The sequence below is a fragment of the Gorilla gorilla genome, chromosome 10, assembly GCF_029281585.2.
Source record: "Gorilla gorilla gorilla isolate KB3781 chromosome 10, NHGRI_mGorGor1-v2.1_pri, whole genome shotgun sequence".
Taxonomy (NCBI): Eukaryota; Metazoa; Chordata; class Mammalia; order Primates; family Hominidae; genus Gorilla; species Gorilla gorilla.
Window position 1 is genome coordinate 29,122,197 of NC_073234.2, and position 20,527 is coordinate 29,142,723.

At 41.6% G+C, this 20,527-nt stretch overlaps 1 protein-coding gene across 2 annotated transcripts in view; it reads right to left on the bottom strand.

Moving 5' to 3' along the window:
• GRIN2B (glutamate ionotropic receptor NMDA type subunit 2B) overlaps positions 1-20,527 on the bottom strand; it is a 442,738-nt gene that overhangs the window by 194,026 nt on the left and 228,185 nt on the right. For both annotated transcript variants that reach the window (XM_055358714.2, XM_055358713.2), the window contains one exon: positions 18,435-19,033. In XM_055358714.2, the coding sequence (XP_055214689.1) occupies positions 18,435-19,033 (599 nt within the window). The remainder of the gene's footprint in view (positions 1-18,434; positions 19,034-20,527) is intronic.

The following is a 20,527-nucleotide window of genomic DNA, read 5'->3' on the forward strand; positions in this document are numbered from 1 at the left end:
GGTAAAAGACTGCCATACTAAGAGAGTGGCCAGTAATGTTATTTGATGTTGTGAGATCACAAGCAGTGTATGTTGGCATAAGGTGGGGAGTTGGAGGAGAGGGTAGTTAAATAAGATAAGCCCAATTATGAAGGTTAAGGCCAGATATTCAAAGGTCTTTTATGGCTTGCCAAGAAATGTGGACCATATCCAGTGGATAAAATAAGCCATCAGAGATTTGTGAGGAAATTAGGTTTCTGCTCTAGATATCCAATTCTTTATTATTTGCAGCACATGGAAATCTTATTTGAGCCAATAAAACATGGTTACAACTTCTTTCTCATACCCAACTTGATTTGAGAAAGACTACTATAGCTACTTTGAAGTCTTCAATGATAATGTTTCCATCTAAAAAAGTGCAGACATGAAGGTGATAGGTTTTTTATCATCCAATGCAATGACTAGACATCAGCTTCCTGGAAGATGCTTGTTGGGGTCTTTGTCATGCCTTTGAAATGGATGTCTGGTCAAGCCTTGGGTCTCATTCCTTTGTGAAGGAAAGCATACTGTATTTGAGAAATTTTAAGCATATACTCCTACAAGGAGTCAACCTCCTTTTCCCTGAATTAAATTCATAAAAGCAGGGTTTTCATTGTCTCATGGCATAATGCTGCTATGTTAAGGCAGACTGCTCTCCTGTCATGATGCTGCTGCTTTTTCAGCAGAATCTCCATAGTATCAGAATGGGCCAATGCAATGCATGCTGGACCAACAGGGCTCTGCTCAGGGGACTAAGCACCTGGGCATTACAGGATCACGCCCTAATCTTATTTATTTCCGAAATCCCTCCTTCTCATCAGATATATCCTGTTCCTTTATGTCTCCTGTCAATTTCTTATAGACATATTTCCCTGCTGCTTACCAATAACCAGAATGACTGATACGACAGCTGGGACAACCGAGTGTGGAGAAGTAGGATCCTTTCCCAGGGTTTGGAAGGAATGGAAGACAGGATTTTTTTTTTTTTTGGAAAAAAATAACCTCAATCTGAAGCACGTGTCACTGCCAGGGCTGACAGACATAGCATGTGTGTCCTTTACACGGGATTCACAAGATTTCCAAGGCTAAATTGAATGCTGGGCTTGCTTGCTTTTCCCACTTCTCACTTTTACCTTTGCAATAGAAATAGAAAAAGAAACATTTCTCAGTTTCCTTGACACTGAGAAACATGAACTATCATCTCCCATAGAAAAGCGGGGGGGGGAGGGGGGTGGGGGGGCGGCGGGAATGAACAGGTGGCCACTGAACTCCTGGATGTACTCTCAGCTCCTCTGCTCCTCCGGGACAGCATATGGCATTTCTAGGTCACCCTTAAAGTATGGCAGCCAGTGCAGTCAGGCACTCTGGGCAGATTAACTATGGTGCCTTTTCCTCTCCCTTTCTGGTTCTCAAGACAACACCAAATAGCCAGGATGAAATGAGGTTGACATCACTTCAGGCAAGATGGAAACAATGACAACCAAGGAAAGGAAACCCCTGTCAAGTGCAAGGAACGTTAATAATGGACACAGACTCTTGCCCACTAAAATTCCCAGGTCTTAAATTGTTTGAGGATGCAATGTAGTAGCTACATCTCATTTCACCCATCCTTAACCTCAAATGCAGAACTCAGTATTGCTTTGTGTGTCCATGATATGAAATCCAGAAAAACCTCTATTTACTTTCAAATAAAAAAAAAGCCAGCTAAACACATAATCCCACTTACACTATCAGTCATTGTTCATATGGAAAACAAGGATTTAGCTGTCTACGTAAGATATTTGCAATCAAACCTTGAGAAGCCAGGTCAATATTAGAACATGCAATATACGGCCGGGCCAATCATGCCTGTAATCCCAGCACTTTGGGAGGCCGAGGCGGGTGGATCACCTGAGGTCAGGAGTTCAAGACCATCCTGGCTAACACGGTGAAACCCCATTTCTACTAAAAATGCAAAAAATTAGCCGGGCGTGGTGGTGCGTGCCTGTAGCGCCTATAATCCCAGCTACTTGGGAGGCTGAGGCAGGAGAATAGCTTGGACCTGGGAGGCAGAGGTTACAATGAGCAGAGATTGCACCATTGCACTCCAGCTTGGGCAACAAGAGAGAAACTCCATCTCAAAAAAAAAAAAAAAAAAAAAGAAGAAGAAAAAGAACATGCAACATACAATATAATAAATTCCTTGTCAAGCCCAAAAGAGGAACATGCATTATGTGGCAATTAATAAATGCTTCTTAATAGTTATTAGTTCTTCCCTCATATTACACTTATGGGGAAGAGACTCCAGAAAGCTCATATAATATCTTTTTTTTTTTTTTTTTTTTTTGAAATGGAGTCTCTCTCTATTGCCCAGGCTGGAGTGCAGTGGCACTATCTCGGCTCACTGCAAGCTCCGCCTCCCAGGTTCACACCATTCTCCCGCCTCAGCCTCCTGAGTAGCTGGGACTACAGGCACCTGCCACCACCCCTGGCTAATTTTTTGTATTTTTAGTACAGACGAGGTTTCACTGTGTTAGCCAGGATGGCCTCAGTCTCCTGACCTTGTGATCTGCCTGCCTCAGCCTCCCAAAGTGCTGGGATTATAGGCTTGAACCACTGTGCCCGGCTGAAAGTTCATATAATATCTTAAATGTGAAATCTGAAGTTTGGAGAACAGGCACTCTAGATTGATTTCTTCCTGCTCATTCCACAAAACTCAAGTCCGATGACCTTAAGGACGTGATACAAAATGGTGTCTGTTCATCCAGGCACCTTTGTGATAAATGCTAGAGAGATAGCTGGATGAGTGGAAGAAAGGGATTGAAGCCAATGATAAAAATTACCTAATAATCTCCTACTTGTTAAGTGTACCTGGAGGTTCTGCCATGGTTCTTTTCTCAGAAATCATAAAGCACTTTAACAATAGTAATAAGCATTTCTTTCTCCTCTTCTTCTTATTCCTTTAGACAAACATAAAGTTTCCAAGTGTTTAATCAGATAGATTACATTACCCTACCCATAATTCTGAAAAATTATGTTCTTTCTTATACAGTTTCAAAGCTATACCTTGGCCTTGCTTGTCCACAGTAGACATTGCCAAGATTGGGCTCGGTCAGAACCACAAAAATGCCACACATTACGCATCCACCTACAAACCCTTTCCAGAACATCATCAAGCCCATCTCAACTGGTTCCCCTGAAGGAGGACTCTCCCAGCCTCCAGGAGAAACACTGTAAGATAAAGACAGCCCACCATTTCTTTTCTTATCTTGGCACTTACCCTGTGTCTTATTCTAAACACTGCTTTTCCTTTTATCTGCAGTACTTCAGAAAGCCATTTCATTAAATATAATAACAGTGTAGTAATACAAAGAACATCACTTTCTAGTGCTAATAACTTTCATTTTTAAAACCACTTGTGTACTCCAAAATTTAGCAAAGCATCAATTTCTCATCAAGGCCAGCAGACACATCAAATTTGAAACTTCAAAGTTCTGTTTCTTTTGGGTTTATAATCTATGTACAGAGGAATTGAAATGCTGTTTAAAGTCAAATTTGTTTTGATGCTCATGTTGCCAGTTTTACTGATGAAAACTCATCCCTCTGCATAAAATAGACTCATGAAGTACCAGCAACAGGAACAGAAACCAAATTAGGAAATCATGACCACCTGCAAGAGGATCACCATGATGAAATGTTCATATCCTGTACCCTTTCCAAATTTTGAAGTTCATAGCACAATGGAAATCACAATTTTCAGACTAGTCAGGAAAGAATGAAAGGAAGGAATTCTTTCAAGAGCACCAAGTTCAAATGTATGTGAATGCTATCATTGCATTTTACCCTATTCTGATAACCGAGGTAAAAAAAAATGACAGGAGAGTGGAGAACAGTGATTTACAACTCCTGGCTGCCCTTAGGAATCAACCTGGATGCTTTTAATACACGTCTGTTCCCGGGCCCTTACCCTCTTCCAGTGCAGCTACATCAGAATGTGTGCTGGGTGGGGCCTTGGGGTCTGTATACAGTTTCTTAAAGCTTCCCAGGAAATTTTAACATGCAGTCATGACTGAGAAGCACTGACACAAGGAACTCAAAACACAGAAAACTGAAAACATGGTGAAGACAGCACGGGAGGAAGTCAGCACGTCAATACATCCCCGAGGCTGTTGAGTCAGTATCAGTTGATACATTTTAGAAGACTCTTGTATCTGAAAAAGAAAAATGTGACTGGGTGTGGTGGCTCATGCCTGTAATCCCAGCACTTTGGGAGGCCAAGACAGGCGGATCACCTGAGGTCAAGAGTTCGAGACCAGCCTAACCAACATGGAAAAACCCTGTCTCTACTAAAAATACAAAATTAGTCGGGCATGGTGGTGCATGCTACCCAGCTACTTGGGAGGCTGAGGCAGGAGAATCGCTGAACCTAGGAGGCGGAGGTTGTGGTGAGCTGAGATTGCACCATTGCACTCCAGCCTGGGCAACAAGAGTGAAACTCCGTCTCAAAAAAAAAAAAAAAAAAAAAAAAAGAAGAAGAAAAGAAAAAAAAAAAGCTAACTTCTGATGATCCTAACCAACCTATTTTACTGGGATTACTTTATTCATCATTACTGCCTCTACCACATAGCTTCCCTGCCACTGCTCTCTACTGTTCACCAAATGTTTGGGGAATGCAGGTCTCTCCTGGCCAGCGAAATGGTGAACACCTGGGCTGTTCCCCACAGTTCTGAGCACTCAGTAGGTACTCCCCGGTGTAATACTTGTGGCTGATGAGAAAGATTCTGAAAAAAAATAGCTGATTGCATGGAGAATGGTTCTAAACACACAAGTGTTCAACTTGGCTAAGGTGGTTAATTTTGGAACTGGGCTGAATGTTCGGGGAAGGAAGCGCATCCCTAAGGATTGAGCCACTAGAGGCCGCTCTGAGCCAGATTCTCACTAAATCTTGCTATGAAGAGGAATCACATCAAAGGGAAAAGGAACGCTGCTGAGTAGCACCGGGAGTCATGGCAACATCATGGTTCCTATTTTTAAACTTAGTGAGTGAGCCCACAAAGTGCGGGTGTATGCACGTGGGGGAAGGGGACTCTGGTCTATTCCCAAAGAATATTCTTTCATGAAGTTTTGAGTTTGCCGGTGGCCAATAAACTGAGACAATGAGATTAGAGAATCAAACTAGAATCAGCTATATTGGAATAGTTCCTTTCTCCTGAACTCCACTCTCTTAGTCTCTATCAGAAAGGATCCTCCATGGCCTTGGATCAGAGGTACCAGGAAATTCGTGATGGTTTTCACTAACATTCTGAAATTCTTCGTTCCTGAAGCTCATTCTGCTAGTCTTTTAGGCAATTCACTTTATATTTCAAGAAAAATAAGTCTAAACAGCAAACTAAAAGCTTGCTGTGGACACTCCGCTCCTTGTGAAGACAATCAGATGTATGCTATGCATTGTCTGTATTCCCGGCATCCGGCAAAGAGTTCAGTACATACAGAATAGGGGGTCCACATTCCTACTGGATGTGTCACTCAGTGAATTAAGAATGAATGTAATTTTGCGAAGTGCAGAAAAGTGGGCCCCACATGTCCCATTTCTTTCATTTCTAATAGCATTTTCTTTTTTTTTTTTTAACTTTTCTCCAATCTCCAGCTGAATACAAGGCTTAAACAAATCCAAACTTATCTGACCTGTCAAAAATGAATAGTGGTACTGGAGGACATTTGTAAATCATGGCAGAGGCCAAGGTCTTGTTTTGTTCTATTGCATGTCCCTGACAGTATTTGCAATGCATCTGTAATCTCCCTGAACCTTGGCAGGTTGTAGACCAGAAAGTCTCCACCCGCTTCAGTTCCAAGGATTTTTCAGGTATGCAAAGACTACAAGTTGTTGTTTTTTCCTCTATGGGTTAAAGGATTTGGGAATAGGATAAGAAAAAATAATCCTCCTTCCCATTAGGAAAAGGGAGGTATCAGCAAGATGAGCAAGTAGAGATGGGCACACTTCAGGACAGAGAGTGAGATGAGCAGGTTCAGTGTGGGAAGTCTTTACCATGTGTGTCCTGGACGCCACTCCCAGGCTGATTCTGGATTTATCATGGTCTAGTCTTTAGGGCAAGAAATAGCAGAGAATCCAAGAAAGTAAACTATTTATTTATTTTATTTTATTTTATTTCATTGCGGTGGAGTCTCACTCTGTGAGTGCAGTGGTGTGATCTTGGCTCACTGCAACCTCCACCTCCCGGGTTCAAGCAATTCTCTGCCTCAGCCTCCCAAGTAGCTGGGATTACAGGCATCCGCCACCACGCCCGGCTAATTTTTTTGTATTTTTAGTAGAGACAGGGTTTCACTATCTTGCCCAGGCTGGTCTTGAACTCCTGACCTCATGATCCACCCACCTTGGCCTCCCAAAGTGCTGGGATTACAGGCGTGAGCCACTGCGCCCAGCCAGGAAACTCTTTATTACCAAACCACCCTGTCCCACAGGTTAATGATATGTTTATATACATGTGAGTCATGCCTAATTCACTCAACCTCTTTAGCAAAGGACATAGAAAGATGGACAACCTGGGGCAAAGTACGCCTGGAATTCATAAAAATTTGAGTTTGAAACACAAAGTAAGCAAAAGTCTTAATCTTTCTGGATCTCAGGGGGTTTGGGGTTTTTTGTTGTTGCTTTTGTTTTATTTTTTTGAGACAGGGTCTTGCTCTTTCACCCAGGCTGGAGTGCAGTGGCATGATCATGGCTCACTGCAGCCTCTATCTTCCTGGGCCCAAGTGATTCTCACCTAAGCTTCCCAGGTTGCTGGGACTACAGGTGCATGCCACCATGCCTGGCTAATTTAATATTTCTGTATTTTATAAAGACGGGGTTTTGGCCATGTGGCCCAAGCTGGTCTCAAGTGATCTACCTGCCTCAGCCTCCCAAAGTGCTGAAATTACAGGTGTGAGCCACCTCACTCAGGCAATCTCAGTTTCTTTATCTAAAAATTGGAGGCAATCATATCCCTGTACAATACTTTTAAGCTTAAATTATGCTATATAAAGCCCTTGGCACATAGTATTCACTCAATAATCTTTTTTAAAAATAAATTTTCTAAATTGCTGAAGCTTAGTATTTTAAAGTACAGGCTTTTTCTTGATTATAGGAAGCATTTTAATGGAAAATTTCAGAAAGGCATTACAGAGTTCTCTGACTTTTTATACCTAAGATAATCAATATAATTTAAGCTCTTATTGATGACTTAACAATGACTATGCTTTTTTGCTATACAGGGATTTTTATGCGGGGTATATGCTTTCTGGGGTGTAGATGACATTTCTCCCCAAATGGTGTTATACAACTCTGCTTTTCAAGGTTTTCTGCTGGGTTTTTCTAATATCTTCCACTCTTTTCCATTCTGTTATTTATTAATGCTGTTGGTTTGCCTATCTGATCCTCATCATCATGTCTGTTATACCTAAGCTATTGTTATCTAGGAAATCATATAAACAAATATCTCAAAGTTGTCTACCAAAGATATGGCCTTGGCCCTCTCTCACTAGTTAACAGAACTTTGTTTTTTTGTTTTTGAAACAGAGTCTCGCCCTGTTGCCGAGGCTGGAGTACAGTGGCATGATCTCGGCTCACTGAAACCTCCACTTCCCAGGTTCAAGTGATTCTCTTACCCCAGCCTCTCAAGTAGCTAGGATTACAGATGTACACCACCACACCTGGTTAATTTTTGTATTTTTAGTAGAGATGGAGTTTCACCATGTTGGCCAGGCCGGTCTCAACCCCCTGACCTCCGGTAATCTGCCTGCCTCGGCCTCCCAAAGTGCTGGGATTATAGGCATGAGCCACTGTGCCCGGCTTAGAACTTTGATTTTTACCTGGGCACATTACTGCCCAGGTTAAAAACTAAACTAAGCTATATTTCCCAATTTTCCTTGTTGCTAGTGTGGCCATTGACTGATTTCCAACCAGCAGACTATAAGCAAAGTGTGGAACTTCAGGGGAATTTCCTAAACAGGGAAACGATTTACCTTCCTTCCTTTCTAACTTCAATCTGCTGCTTGAAACTGGAGTTCCAGCAGCCATCTTAGGCATGGGGATGAAGGACATACCCAGTGGATGAAAGAGTGGAAAGCTAGCAGGCATCTGAGTCCTGATGACATGCAGCTGTCATCCCAGCTCTGTACAGACCACCTAACTATGCTCACGTATCTCATTTAAACTGGGTTACTGGGACTCCACACCATAGATAACCCAACTGCCCACAAGCTTCTTAGAAGTATGTGTAAAATTAGAGTAAACGTGCTTTGAGCGACACTCTGTATGACAAGAAACAGCAGTCATTTTAGGGCAAGAGTTTTGTATCAGGGATTTTAGCTTAGAGCCCTTTTCTGCTTTCTTCATGACTGTTGGTTATATTCTAGATACATCAGGTTGTTGAATATGTGACCTCCTGTCCTTTAGGTAAAAAAGCCAAGTCTCCATGTGAACACATGTGAGCACATGTGACAGAAGTGAGGACAATGACCCCGTGTAGCCTGTAGAGTCCACTATTTTGAGTCATAGACTCTAATATGCACACACATACACACACACACCTTGTCCTCTATAGTCAATAATGAGGGAAATTTGACACATTATTAAGATCTGTGTAATAGTGAACTGTAATATAATAATGCTCTATTGTGCTGTTTTTGCCTAAACAAAAGTGCCTGAAAGATTTTTTTTTCAAGCAGGGGAGGAAGAAAGTCAGTGGGAGTGTCTGGAAATACCTCTGAGAAAACAAAAAGGAAGCAAGTATGTGAGGTTTCTCTGCTGAATTCCACAGCCAATCCTTGCAGTGAATAAAAGAAGCCTTCACATGTTTGTTATAATGATTTAGTGAGACGATATACAAGAAGATTATCTGTATGAAAATCCTCACTTTAATCATCATCATTATTAGCCATGATGATGAACAACGAAATTTTTGATCATTGGGTTTTTTGTCTAACACTAAATGTATTTTGACACCTACCTCCATCTGGACCCCATCTATAATCTCTTTTGGAAAATTGTGAAAAGGACCACTTACAATGAATACCATATTGTCACAGGGTGGTTTCCATGGCTATTCCTGTTGCTTGTCAGGGGAGAACTTAACTTTAGAAAAAGAAGATTCATTTATAGGCTCATCAACAATTTATAAAACCACTTGACTACTAAGTTTCCCTCCTTCGCCCAAACAATAAATGTGCTAGGGATATTTAGCGACCATCCTTACAGCTGTCAAGACTTTAACAATGGAATCAGATTGGAAGGAAATATTTACTTGATATTCATCAGAGCTAATTCCAGGCAAGCCATTTTTTAAGAATTCCTCCCAACTCCTATCCCATATTCAACCTTTCTCATGTAATCATCTAAATAGTCTCAGCAATAGAAAGAATTAGAGAAATGTAACATATAAAAGTGTTTTATCCAGTTTTCTTAATTCTCTCTTCACTTGACAAATGCAAATATACGTAAATAGGTGCTGTCTGGATGAGGAATACATGCACAATGAATACGAGTGTGTGCATGCAAGAATTCCACAGGCGGTCATTTATGAACATAGAAAGGTAAAGGCAAGAAAGGTTTTAAAAGCTTTAAATGAAAGCTGGCTAAAGAAGAGAGGGGCAGCAAAAGATCAATGAACAAAACACCCAATAAAGAAAGAGACAGAAAGGAATAAAGAAAGACAGAGGGTGGGGTGTGGAGCAGTAATGAATGAGGGAAAGAAAAGGCCTGGGCATTGAGGGAAGCTGTAGGCAGCCCCCGGCCGGCTGCTGCTGCTGGAAGCTGGACAAGAGGGAACAGATTTCAGCAGCGGGAAGCCCTAATCTGTCAGCAGCAGTTCCTTCATGTGTGACCAGCCAGCTCAGCTTGGAGACTGGTGCCAGTCTGGGCGAGCTAACCCCACCATGTCCTCCCGGAAGAGGACGCGCCACCAAAAATTTCTGAAAGCCGAGGGAAGATTCTCTTGCTAGCTCCTGCCACATATCTTCCTTGGCTTCTCCCGTGCCCTATCTACAGTGCTGTTCAGATCCCTCAGTAGTCATCCTAAATGCCCTGCTTCTTCCAAATCCTTATCGGCCACATCAGATCCTGGAGAATTTTCTCCAGGACATGACCATCTATGCATCCCTGACAGCACCATTTGAGAGGAAACAAAGAGAAAGACTCAAACCATTATCTATTTAAATTGTACAAGATCTCATGTAGATATAAAAGCCACACAACCATCTCTGCTCTCGGGAAGCTCATGTTAGTTAAGTTGACCTTGCACAGCTGTGGTCCAGCCCTCACTCAGGCTTCCAGTCCATGTCTGTAACCAGAAATGACAGCACTCCAGCTTTCTGGCAACTCATCCCCATTCTTACCCCCACCCAGGCAGCCTTTATCCTCTGGTGGGAAGAGAGAGCAGATGGAGAAACGACTCCCACTCAATTCCTAAATAATACCAGCTTCAATTCCCATTAACTGTGAATTTGCATCCTTGTCTAGGTAAGAACCAAGGGAGCAAGAGCCTTGGGGACGTTGGCAGGCCAGGGCAAAGGTTAACAGCAAAGCCCTGGCTGCCTGCCAGCCCTTCTGAGGACATGGCCAAGCAGTGGAGAGGCAGCATGCTCTAGCAAAGAGCACCGCTCCTGCCATCAGGACACCTGGCTTCTGTGCCTGCCCAGCCTCCAACAGAGGAGTGACCGCTCTGAGACTGTGTTTTCACATATGTAAATTCCATCCTACCATCTATTCATTAAGAAGACATGCATTGAAAGGGTTGGATTAGATGAGCACTAAAGACTCTTCCAGCTCTAATGCTTTGATGCTAAGGAAAGCTGAGCTTTCTTTAAAGCTTCCTTAATGTGCTGCACAGTGAGGGGCTGAAATCCAGGACCCCTAAGGCAGATCAGGTCAGTCTGGCATCACACAGCCTGAGCTGGGGATCCCTGGGCCTCAGGTTCCTTAAAAACATATAAAATGAGAATAATGATTCCTGTCTTTTCATTCCTGCTTTTTAATCTGATAAATATTTATCAATTGCCTACTTATCAAGCACTGTGCTGAGAATACAAAGGTTAAAAAAAAACACCTTGCTCTCATTGAGCATGAATTCTACTGGGAGGAGGGAGACAACAAAATATTTTAAAATATAATTTATACAGTATTTCAGATACGTGCTATGTCAAAAAATAAAGCAGGAGAAAGGGACAGAGAGTGCTTGGGAGGGTGGGGAATACAAGTTGCCCTTTTAAACAGAGTGATCAGGGAATGTCTCTCGAGGACATTTGCATCAGGATTTTTGCAGGGATCAAATTAGGTAACTGCACAGTGCTGGGGATGCAGTAAGTACTCAAAAAGGCAACTAACGATGGAGTTCATAACTTTCGCAGCCTGGCTGACAACTGGGGCTGATTTAAATATACACCTATGACCCGCTTTTTAACCCATGCCATTGTCACCAACCCACGTCCTTTCTGAGGCAGAATCTGTTTTCAGAATGAGGCTTGTCTGCTTTCTCCACTGAGAGCCATTACCCTTCTCGGGTTTGCTTCTGCCTTCAAGACCATCCTATTCCTTCCCATAGACCATATTCCATCTGTATCTTCTTCCCCTGCACAGATGTACATTCTCCACCCCACTCACTGTCCTCAGTGAAATGTAACTCTTTCCCCACTCATTCACCCTCTGTATCCCCTGCCCTCTCCTCCAAATCACACTAATTTTTTAAAGGAGTGATACGTTTGGACGTTTGTCCCCCCCAAATCCCATGTTGAAATGTGACCCCAATGCTGGAGATTGAGCCAGTGGGAGGTGTTTGTGTCACAGACGTGGATCTCTCATGAATGGCTTAATGCCCTGCCCATGGTCATGAGTGAGTTCTCACTCTATTAATTCATGTGAGAGCTGGTTATTTGAAGAGACTGGCACTTCCTCCCCTCACTCTCCTGCTTTCTCTCTCACCATGTGACATGCCGGCCCCCCTCCACCTTCCACCATGAGTGGAAGTTTCCTGAGGCCCTGACCAGAAGCAGATGCTGGCACCGCGCCTCTTGTACAGCCTGCAAAACTGTGAGCCAAATAAACTTCTTTATAAATTACCCGGCCTTTAGTATTCCTTTAGAGCAATGCAGAATGGACTATAGGAATCCATTTTGGACTTTATCGAAATGCAAAAAGGAGGAAGGCAAAGAGAAAAATAAAAGGGGGGAGAAAGAGAAAGAGGAAGAATAACAAAAAAGAGACAAAGAAGAAAGACACCACCTATATTACGGGTGAGTTTTAAATCTTAGAAGTCAGCCGCGGAATTAGTGATTAAGGAAAGAATACTGTAGGGTGTCTCAGTGTTAAAAATACTTGAAAATGCCTTTCACAAGTTTGACTTCAGGGAGAAGAAGCAACAATCACTTACTGAAATGACCATCTATATGTCTGATATGAGGAATGTGAAAGACTAGAGGAAAACAGAAGAGTTTGAATCGTCCTCCCATTCAATGATTGTTCTGTACACAGCTAACACATGCGTTGTTATGCCTGAACTACAATAAGCATTGAATGTATCTTTTAGGATAGTTATTAGGTTCTTCAATTATTTTTCCCAACTTATATATCCTTTTACACTACTGAGCAGATAAAGTCATTCCCTCCCTCTATATACAGGTCTGTGTCATTTTACTAAACATTTTGCATTAAAATGTGCATTTTTGTGCATATACATAAAAATGTAGCTTTCCTTAGACTCTGGTGCACTTCTTTAATAAGATGAAAAGCCACTGTGCCAGCTATACCGCTTATTACTATGCATTCATGTAACCTTTTGGTTATTTCACTGTAAATTAGATTAAGTGAAGTGAACCTATAACGTGTGTTTGCCTTACCATAAATCTGCCTGTGCTGGCACTCATCGAACATTTAATAACAAATAAAAGATGGGTAATGACCAAGCAGCTCTTGCCCATAATGCCTAAAAACTAATTGACTCAATTCCTCATTTATTTTTTTAACCTTTCAGCACTTTCCAGGCCAAGAGTCAAATGAGGATCCCATGAGAACAATCTGGCTCATACATTGGTTCCAAAGATGGGGAATTTGCCTCAAGGTTGTAGGAAGATTGAGCTTATCACAGCTCTTTCATTAAGAACCTAACAAAGTACTTTTTTTCACATCAGTTATTCAAAGTCACTCTTCCCCATCCCTCAAAGGCTGGGCCAGGACGACCCAGCCTTTTAAGATGGCAACTTTCACCGAGAAAGAAGAATTTAGGGAAGGAGGAAACAAATGTTGAGTAGAAAAACTAAAGACACTGGGGAAAAATAATTAGGCAAGATTCATAAGAGGTTTGCTATATTAAGATCCATCTATCTCAAATAGCATCCGTTCTTTCTACAAGTTCCAAAAGTAGCTCTGTATGAAGAGAAGCAGCGGGCTCTCAGGACAGAAAGAGAGCACAGAGGTATGTGGCAGGTGTACCATCACGTGAGTGACAGAAACAGACCATCAGAGATTACAGAGTACATGGAGAAGGAAAATAACCACTAACTGCTCCTTGGAGAAATGACAAATGAAAAATGTAGACGGGTGCCTCCTAATAACTCACAATTTCTTCCCAGCTCAGGGGAATGAAGATGGGTTTGGAAAACTTACCTAATCATTCTCTAAACATTTTCAGATCATCTGGTACCAAAAGGTTTTTAGACTTTCTCAGGAACCAAGAAAATTCTGCCCTTAGAGAATATATAGCATAAGAAATTCTCCAGCTCTTTCAATCAAATAAAGTTATCAGTTGGAATAAAACTCTCTTAGCATGTCTTGGGCTATAGTATAGGGCATTGTACTATATTTATTAATAAGGCACAAATGAATGCTATGAAGTGCCAACAGAAAATTAATTTTTATATGTATTCAAAGTAGGGTTGCCAGATTTAGCAAATAAAACTACAAGAGCCCCATGAAATCTGAATTTCAGATAAATAACAAATATTCCTTTGGTATAAATATGTCCCATGCAATATTTAGTGTTGACTTGTGCTAACAAAATTATTCATTGTTTATCTGAAATTCAAATTTAACTTGGCTTAAGTATTTTTCTTGCAACCCTGGCAAAATGCCTCCTCCAGGCAATCCAGAATCTATCTGGAGATAATCACTAAGTCTATAACAGGCCAAGCTTCAAGGAGTTAAGAAGTTATCAGTGAGGAATTTGGATTAACACCTGATAAGTAATGTTCATTTGATAGTGAATTGAAATAGTGCATTTAAGGATCCTCCCTGAGAAGGATTTTATGCCATAAAAATATATTCTTCGTTTGGTAACTAACAAGTGAATCACTTCAAATACATGTCTCTCTTTGGGATTCAGGTATATCATATAACCTCTTCTCTCCATCCCCTAAGTGTAGACTTAGGAACTTTCCCCACGTGGAAAGAAAGCTGCAATCTGGATAGGTGTGCATGAGACCTGTACCTCCCCCTACAATGCTTCTAGCAGGGAAAGGGGCCTATGAATGCTACTGCCTTTTCAGAAGGTGAGAGGAGAAGCCACTTTCCTAACCCTACATCCCTAGTGTCATGCTGGGGCTGGGCCACTCCCAGAAATCTCCCAGAGAGCCTTCCTCCCTACTGCAGTTGCTGAGAGGAGAATAGCAGGCCGAAGGAAAAGTCATCCTTATAAAACAACCAGCCATTTGCAGCAATTTTATTTGCAAAGATTTCCTGCTGTGGCTAAATGGTGTGGCTGCTTGGTTTGTTATTTAAAAGAGTGACCCTAGTGAGACCAGAGCTCTGAAGGGGTGGAGAGTCTGATTTCAGAGCAGGGTAAGTAGGAGGAGCTTGAACTGAATGTGCCTAATTTATTCCACTGCTGCTTTTGAGCGTGCTGTGCCTGGTGATAAAACTGCAGACTTGGGGCTAACTCTATAAACCCTGTTAGTCAACCCCAATCCTTTCTGGATCCTGATAGGAAACCATACTAAAATATTCTCAAGACAGGCAGGGATTACATTCAAGAACCAGAAGAAGATGTATTTGGATGGAGAGGAAGGAAAAGAAAGGCAATGGAGATAAGGGAAGAATGGAGGTGTATGGACAAGGGAGACATCCAAGAGATGTCCAGCGGGCAGGCAGGTGCAGAACCCAAGTAAAGGCAGGGAACTGGGACAGTTTGCAGAGGAAATGCTTTAGTGGAGAAGTAGGTAGGTAAATCTGAAGACACTTCTTAAGCCGTACATTTGGGAAATCAAGTGAAGCGGGACTCCCTCTCTCTCTCAGTCTCTCTGCTCTACACTGGTGCCTGAGGAATTGATGAATAATAATCCTTATTCCCTGTAGGACTGCTACGCTGGAAAAGACGGATGTGGGCCTCTAGGACTGAGTAGGGCCACCTTCCTGGGTGGCCACACGGGAGCATCTCAGGCCTCAGAGAGATGGCAACAAAGGTTAAAACCAATTGCGATTTCAGAGATATGTGGTTAGAAACCAGGCTTCAGAGATGACATTTACATTGTAATGTAACATAAGCCAAGCAGGAAATAATAATATCTGCAGATCATTGTTTACCCAGCAGAAGTTTTAAGTTAAAAGTAGGCATTCCTAGGCCATATTTATGAGCTTTAAGGTAACATTCACTTGATTTCTTCGTGTTGTTGGGCAGATGTTTTAGTCTCAGTAGTCCTTCACTGTTAGCTTTGGTTTTAATTAGCAAACATTTGGGAAAATAATCTGAATCAGATTTGAATTTAACATGAAAAGCAGTGGGAGGAAAACCAAAGCTACAGAACTGAATCAACAGTACATTTTTCAAGGGAATCTTTATTATCTTGCAAGAACAGAGCAGAACGGGAAGGCTCCTGCAGAGCAGGTGTGCACTGAGTCTTGGAGGGCGTCATTCACTTCCATGTGCCATGCATTGTGCAGGAAATGGGGTCAGAGAAATGAGTGCTATGGGAAGGTCACTACTCTCACAGAGCTCACAGGGAAGGGAGATAATACAGCATGCAATTGCCACAGTTTGAAGAGTGGCTTTATCTGAAAAGTACAAGATGTAGTGAAGGCATATAATACAGTAATCTTATTCTGAAGCTCAGGAAAGACTTCCCAGCAGAAGTAATGCCAAGACTGAAGCCTGAGGAATCTGACAAATGAAGAGCATGAGGCAGGTAAGGGAACATCAGCACCTGTGTTTGGTGGGAAGGGGGACGCTGGAGAGTAAGTTTAAGACAGAGAGAGGAAAGAGCTGGAAGCAAGAGAGCATGGTGTTTTTGAAGAATTAAGTTCAGTGTTGCAGGAAGGTAGCATGCAAGGCGGAGAAAAGCATGAGAGAATTTTGGAAAGATAGGCAGGGCCCATGAGGCTGAAGTCTTTATAAACCATATTAAGGAGAATGGACCTCATTAAAGGAGCAATGAAAAGCCTCTGAAAGGTATTAAGCAAGAGAATGATGAAATCACATTTTAATTTTGATCACCCTGGCTGCAATGCAAATTGAAAAGCAGCAGAACTTGGAGGAGGAAGATCACGTAAGAAGCCCTGTAGTAATGCACGTGAGAAAAAATGGACTGGGATGTTGTAGGAGAGATGAAAACAAGAATGGCATTCCAGAGGTATGGGGAGACTAAAATCCAGGGCAAACAGTACGATTGACTATGAGGTGTCAGGGATGTGGAACCAAGGGCATCTAGGAAATTTTTATTTTAGGTAACTTTGTAATAGAATACATCATTGACAGGCAGTGCAGATTTGGCTAGGAGAGGGTGGGAGACTAGTGGGAGAAGAGACAGAAGTTGAGCTTTGGATACTGTGAGTTCGAAGTGCCCATGGAATCCAAAGAAACATATCTGGCCACAGCTAAGAATACAAATTTAGAGCTCAAGGGAGAGGTTGCAACCAGAGATGTCACTTTGGAAAATATACAGACATTAATTGTATCCTTGGGAATGGATGAGAAAGGAAGAGGGTCTAGAACCCCAAGAAGTGCCCATATTTAAGGGATGCATAAAACAGGAGTGTGCTAAGGAGCCCCAGATGGAACTGGAATAGAAGGAAACCAGAGAGGTAGAAGAAAAACCAAGACAATCTGTACCAAGCAGGGGGCAATACCTAGGGATGATGGAAAGAGGAACCTCTAGAGAGTTGATGGTGGAAGAATATCAAGATTGGATCACAGATATAACTACTGTGAACCTGGTTTGAGTTTCAACCCTGAATTGAAGCTGTACTCTACAGACTGCAGTCCAGCTCCCTGCTAGAAGTTACCCACTCAACCTCCACTATATGTTTTTTAACATCCCAAGTACACCTTTTAATATTTTATTTATTAAGCTAGATAGTGAGTACCTGAGTATGCATTAAGTTTTTCTGAATACCTTTCTGTACATCTTAATACAATTAAAAATAATTTCAAATGGATGTCCAAAACATTGTTGAATGAAAGAAATCAAGCTATTGAATAGCAAGTATACTTATATTTCCATATATGTAACATTGTGTATTTATGTCCATATAAATGTACATGCATAGAGAGATATCTAGAAAGATGTTCACGAATTATTTCTACAATGATTATCTCCAATTAGTTGGATTTAAGATCACTTTTATTTCTAAAACACACTTCTTTATGTTCTATTTAGTTTGAATTTTTATAATGTACTTACATAGAAGTTTTATACAAATAATAAAACCACGAAAGTATAGTATAGAATCTTCTACCCCACAGAGTCATTTAATACCCCACGGAGGATGCACTGCAGTCATGGCTGGGTTATGCAAGGTGAGGGCTTGCTAAACAAATCAGACTAAGAGTAACCATAAAAGCCACCTCTATAGCAGCATCCTCACCCTTAAAGGCAGAGGCTGGAGAAGGAAGAGACAAAAACCAAGCCTGTTTCTTTAAAGAAAGAATATCCTTCATATGACTACAGATCCGCATAACCTGTTCTTCAATCTTACTACAATACGGCAACATTCCAAAGATAAGTGGACTGGTCCTCCCTTATTTCTAAGTCTCCTGCATCTTTCTTTGTGATCAAGTAGTACTTACAGATCAGAGAGGCCTAGGTTCAACTCCAAACTGACCACTCACTTGCAACATGACATTGTATAATTTACACCTCCAAGCCTATTCTTTCGTATTGTAAAATAGAAACAATCGTTAAAACCTGACTTATAGAGTTATTTTGAGGATCAAATGAAACCAAACATGCAAAACCCTTAGAGTAACATCTAACACATAATAAGTGCTCAATAAATGAAAGTTGTTTTGGCAAGGTTGGATCCAAAACACTCCCTCAATCATGACCAATTGCCATGCCCAAGGCCAGGCTTCAACCTGCTACCATCTTGAACTGTTCTTCCTGCAGTTTCTGAACTTCCAACCCCAGTCTTTGAAGCTCCCCTCTCATCTCCACCATCAATGTGCCCTCTGTTCCACACTCACCTATTTAGCATATTGGACTGGTAGATTCTCTTCTCATGGGTGTTGTAACAACTGCTTTTGGGCTCAGGGATGAAGCTGTGCTCAGACAGCATGTCAGAAGCAGCAGTGGTGATTATGGCAATTCCATCTCTCACTCTGGCGGGGAGGCCATAGTCCCATTCATCATATGATACAGAGATGAGCCCAGTGGGGAACTCTGCAGGCACTGTGTCTGTATCCCCTGCCACCAGACTGGGCACGATCCACGTGTAGCCATAGCCAGTCAGCCCTACTGAGTTGGCCACTTCAAAGATGTAGGTGGCTTCTTCCTTGGTACAGTAAAGAAGAATGATGGGGCTTTGAAGTTTCTTGAGCTGATTCTGGATCTTAGAATCTCCATCATCCAGGGACATGTCCAGTAGGAGGACCTCCTCTAGCTCCCAGCCCACAAAGCTATTCTCAATGGTGCTGCGGATCTTGTTTACAAAGTCCTGGTAGCCAGGGAAATAGGTGGTGACGATAGAAAAGATGTACCAGTCATATTCTTCCATGATGTTGAGCATTACGGAAGCTTGCTGTTCAATTGATGGGCCAAACTGGAAGAACATGGAGGATTCATCCTAGAAAAAGAACAGGACAAAAAAAGGAAGAGAGAAAAAAATCAAACCAAAGATGGTAATGGAGATTTTGAACCAAGTGGGTACAAAGATTTGTGTTCATTACTTATTTTTATATAATGCCTTTACAAGTTTGTATTTACAATAAATATTTTTAAATATCTAAATTGCAGATATTTGTAATACTTTTCTTCCTAAAATTGTCTCCTAGACTTTACAGAAAATCAACCTATGTCTATACTTGCCTTGTCTGAAATCCTTGGGGTTCCTGCCAGAGCCTAGGGAAGCTCCCTAAAATCAAATATGTTAATATTTCTAAAGCAAAACATATGAAGAGTCACATAGTGTAGAATAAAGGCTCTAAACGGCCTCATGTCAGTTCAGGTCAGGTTTTGTTGTCAAATGAGCTATACAAACACAAAAGCACATGCCCACACAGACATACACACACATACATACTTTCCATTTTTCAAGGCTTTTGGATTTCTTGCTTGTGAATGTGTATCACTCAGTCACAGAGTGCATAATCCAAAAATGTCATTGATCTACACATAAACCTATCTATGGAGGTGAGATAAGCTCAGTGGTCCAGAAGGTGAATGGTACTCAGATACAGATATCAGGGAGAAGTATACGTAGTATGAAATTGGATCACTATGTGTTCTATAAACATATAAATGTTAAATTAATATCACATTTAGTTTGCTCTCTAACTTCTACTCTGATAATAATATATGCAGAACAGAATAAGGCTCAAACAGTATGTCTAAGCTGCAAGTTAAAATTATTGCCATTTGAACTCATATCTGATTAAGCTTTACTTCAGACATATAGAAGATACACTCTTTCTCTGACCTACAGGACACCACAGGTCTTGGTTTGACCTGGGCATTGCACACACCCTCCCCTGTCAATTTTGAGCGTCTTCTGATTTCTCCTTCCTTTCCAGGGAGAAGCCATTTTAAATGTCTCCCATTTTAAGCTGTGTTTCACCTGCTGTTCTGAGATATCAAGTCCTGCATTTTCTCTCTACCTTTAGCTAGATGAGTCCGAAAACACAAAATGAACACCCTCTCAGTCTTGTCCTCCTATTTCCCCTGATTTCCTCCTGGGTAATGGTATGTCTTTTCTTGCTCTGTGCCCCTTATCTTCTATCCCATGGCTCATCTCCATTTTATAGCAATCCAGGCTAACAAAACTGTGTCTTTTCTAAGGGGCAGTTCCTTCTTATCCCCCAATGAGAGCTTCAAAGTACAGTTACAAGAGACCTGGGCTTTTAAACAAAATTACATAGTGGTTTCTTAGTTCAGGAACATATTGTTGTGCAGCTGAGAAATTGCTGAGCATTTCTTCAGCACCCCTTATTGAAAAAAATACAGATTGGGAAATATCCAGCTGGTATCCAAAAATCCTGATTCGGCAATGAGAGCTGCCAGCCCCTGGCTCTGCCTGGGCTGTTTGTTCTCACAGCTTGAACTTTTCACATTTTCCACAGGC